The 2,442-nt window shown below is 40.8% G+C and overlaps 1 protein-coding gene across 1 annotated transcript; it reads left to right on the forward strand.

Moving 5' to 3' along the window:
• The first annotated feature begins 209 nt into the window (after positions 1-209).
• LOC114156844 (uncharacterized) lies at positions 210-1,803 on the forward strand. The gene is made up of 2 exons (XM_028037369.1): positions 210-361; positions 463-1,803. Exons 1-2 carry the CDS (start codon positions 245-247, stop codon positions 1,465-1,467), a joined length of 1,122 nt encoding a protein of 373 aa, XP_027893170.1. The 5' UTR covers positions 210-244; the 3' UTR covers positions 1,468-1,803.
• The last annotated feature ends 639 nt before the right edge of the window (positions 1,804-2,442 follow it).

Genomic DNA, 2,442 nt, shown 5'->3' on the forward strand with positions numbered 1-2,442 from the left:
TTTTGATGTAGTGATTTATAAAGTATATACTTCACATGATTGTACATTTCTCGTTTCAGTTCACTAAGTCCTATTTTGGGGGTTCTCTTTCGGATTCAGTGAAGCCAAACTTGGTGGCCCGGAAGACACCGAGTCCCTCTCCATCCTCTGTGAGGAGCCCAAGTCCCTCTCCATCCTCCGTGAGGATTCTTCAATAGAATTGAAGAAAAATTTAATAAAACTTCAAATAACTTCAACATTATTTATGTTTTCTCAGGGTTTAGATGAGGCCGGTGTACCAGGCCTGGACAAAGTTGACAGCTTGGCTGAGTATCTGGTGGAGCTAAGGAGCAAAACCTCACTGGTGCTGACCAACCAGGAGGTCAGTAACATGCATTGTTGCTTGCTGCAGACATGCACACGCCTTTCACCTCACTTGCATATTGTTGTCCTAATGTAAAATTGTTTTATTTTCCTGTTTAGGTGAGCTGCATTGTTGCTCTGTGGCAGAACCTGCTGGAGTTTGATAAACAGAGAACGGTATTTGCTGCAAGACATCAAGAAAGATTGAACACTGGGAGGTTTCGGTCACCCAAGAAGAGGCAAGAATTTACTCCTGGGGTTGAGAGTGTAAAGAGGCATGCTCTAACCACTCCAGCCCCATCTGCCCAATGGCCAGACTGCTGCCGCTTGGTGGAGACCATCTTTGTCCGACTGTGCAATATCCATCGTAGTCCAAAGAAAAGAGGAGCAGGCACAGTCTCCAGGTGGGATTTGATCCTACAAGACTATAGAAAGATCAGGCAGCTCGTTCTGGCGAATGGAGCTGTGATGGGGCAGACACATTTGCAGCTAGTGGATGTTAGCTACACCACCCTGGTTCAGTGGCATAACAGAAGGGTCAAAAGGCAAGAGACCGCTGTGGTACTTCAAGGGCTAAACCTTCCCAGCCAGTTTTCTGTAGCTGCTGACCCGCTTCTGCCTGCAAATATACGCCCGCATTACGGCGTACCACATTCAGGGCCACTGCATACATATAGGCTACCATCCAACACTGTGGGGCAGTCAAAATTAAAAAGAAAGCTACAATTCACTGATGGGACAAATCCATCAGGACAGCGGCAGCTTCTCCCTGCCCCACCCAAAAGGCCTCAGCTAGTGGCAATTACTCCAATGGCACCACAGGGATCTGTTATCCTCACTACCCAACAGCAACAGAGTTTGTGGAACCTCTCCACCCCTCCTCCACATGCTTATCCTGTGGCCCCTGCTCTGGCCCCTGCTCTGGCTCCCAGAGCAGCCCCTGCTCAACCTGGTAGAGAACCTCGAAAATTGACTCGCAAAGTTTTGCACAACACATGCAAAAAATGCGGGCAGTTTAGAATAGCTGAAACAGGACACAGCCAATATAGAGGGCAAATTTACTGTCCCTCTAATGAAAGTCTCACTAAAGAGCAGTGGCTGGAACAAATTAAAAAGAAAAAATAAACATTTTCTTTATTTTAAATAACTTCACTGTATATAAGTTTTATTTAGTTCATAGTGTGTTTATTTGTCAAAATAAGCACATCCACTTTGTTTTGGGTTAATGATACAGATATTTATTCTTATTGTCATTGTGTACACAAAGTAATTCAACAAACCATACAGTAAAAGGATTTAAGTCCTTCAGCAAACCACAAATTTCTTGGTTAAGAAAAAGAAATGGGAGACTTCAATGGAAATGTGTTGCATCCAAATGCTACAATGTTTTGGGACTAACTAAAAATGTTTAATTCACTGTCTTAATTGTTGAATAAATATTTGGTTCTTTTAAACCGATAAGGTCTATGGTCTTTTGTGAGTAAATATTAGCTGCTTCAAATTCTGAATTATACTGAATTAGTGAGTCGTCAGTTTGGACAGGGTCTTGTGGCCCTGTTTCAGCCAGTCTGGGGAGAAATCGAAAACCTGGCCCTCTCCTAGTGCTAATCAATTTAAATTTCATGTTATTTCTTTATTTTATTTTATCTACAACTTCAAGTTGTAGATAGTCTCTATTCTCTATGCTGCAAAAGCGAAGTAATTTCCCTGCTTATATAATATAAAGATTATATATATGTTATATTTAGCTTAGTTTTATTTTAGCAAAAAAGCACAATGAATTATTTTTAATATTTTAAATGGAGAATTAGAAATTTTACAGACAGGTACCAGATGTATTTGTGTCTAAGTCAAGAGGTCAAGAGGCTTTTTAGTTTGCAAGAAGCAGGATGGAGAAGAGGATACAGAAGATATACAAAAAAAATATACAAAAGAACAACTGTTATTTGTTTGAATGCTTTTTATTTTTGTCATTAATAACAATAAAAAAAATACAAGAAATAAAACAATTCCGCAATTATTTGCAATAGGGACAGTGGCATTTCAGCCCTCATTCTGTGCACTGTCTGCACTGTCGGCACACATCTGGCACTGCCAGTT

This window comes from Xiphophorus couchianus, chromosome 14 (genome assembly GCF_001444195.1).
Source record: "Xiphophorus couchianus chromosome 14, X_couchianus-1.0, whole genome shotgun sequence".
NCBI classification, from domain to species: Eukaryota; Metazoa; Chordata; class Actinopteri; order Cyprinodontiformes; family Poeciliidae; genus Xiphophorus; species Xiphophorus couchianus.

Bases quoted from the DNA above. Each gene is read 5' to 3' on its own strand.
- LOC114156844 (XM_028037369.1), top strand. From the start codon at position 245: ATGTTTTCTCAGGGTTTAGATGAGGCCGGTGTACCAGGCCTGGACAAA. The intron at 362-462 runs GTCAGTAACATG...TTTCCTGTTTAG, and splicing joins TGGTGCTGACCAACCAGGAG to GTGAGCTGCATTGTTGCTCT.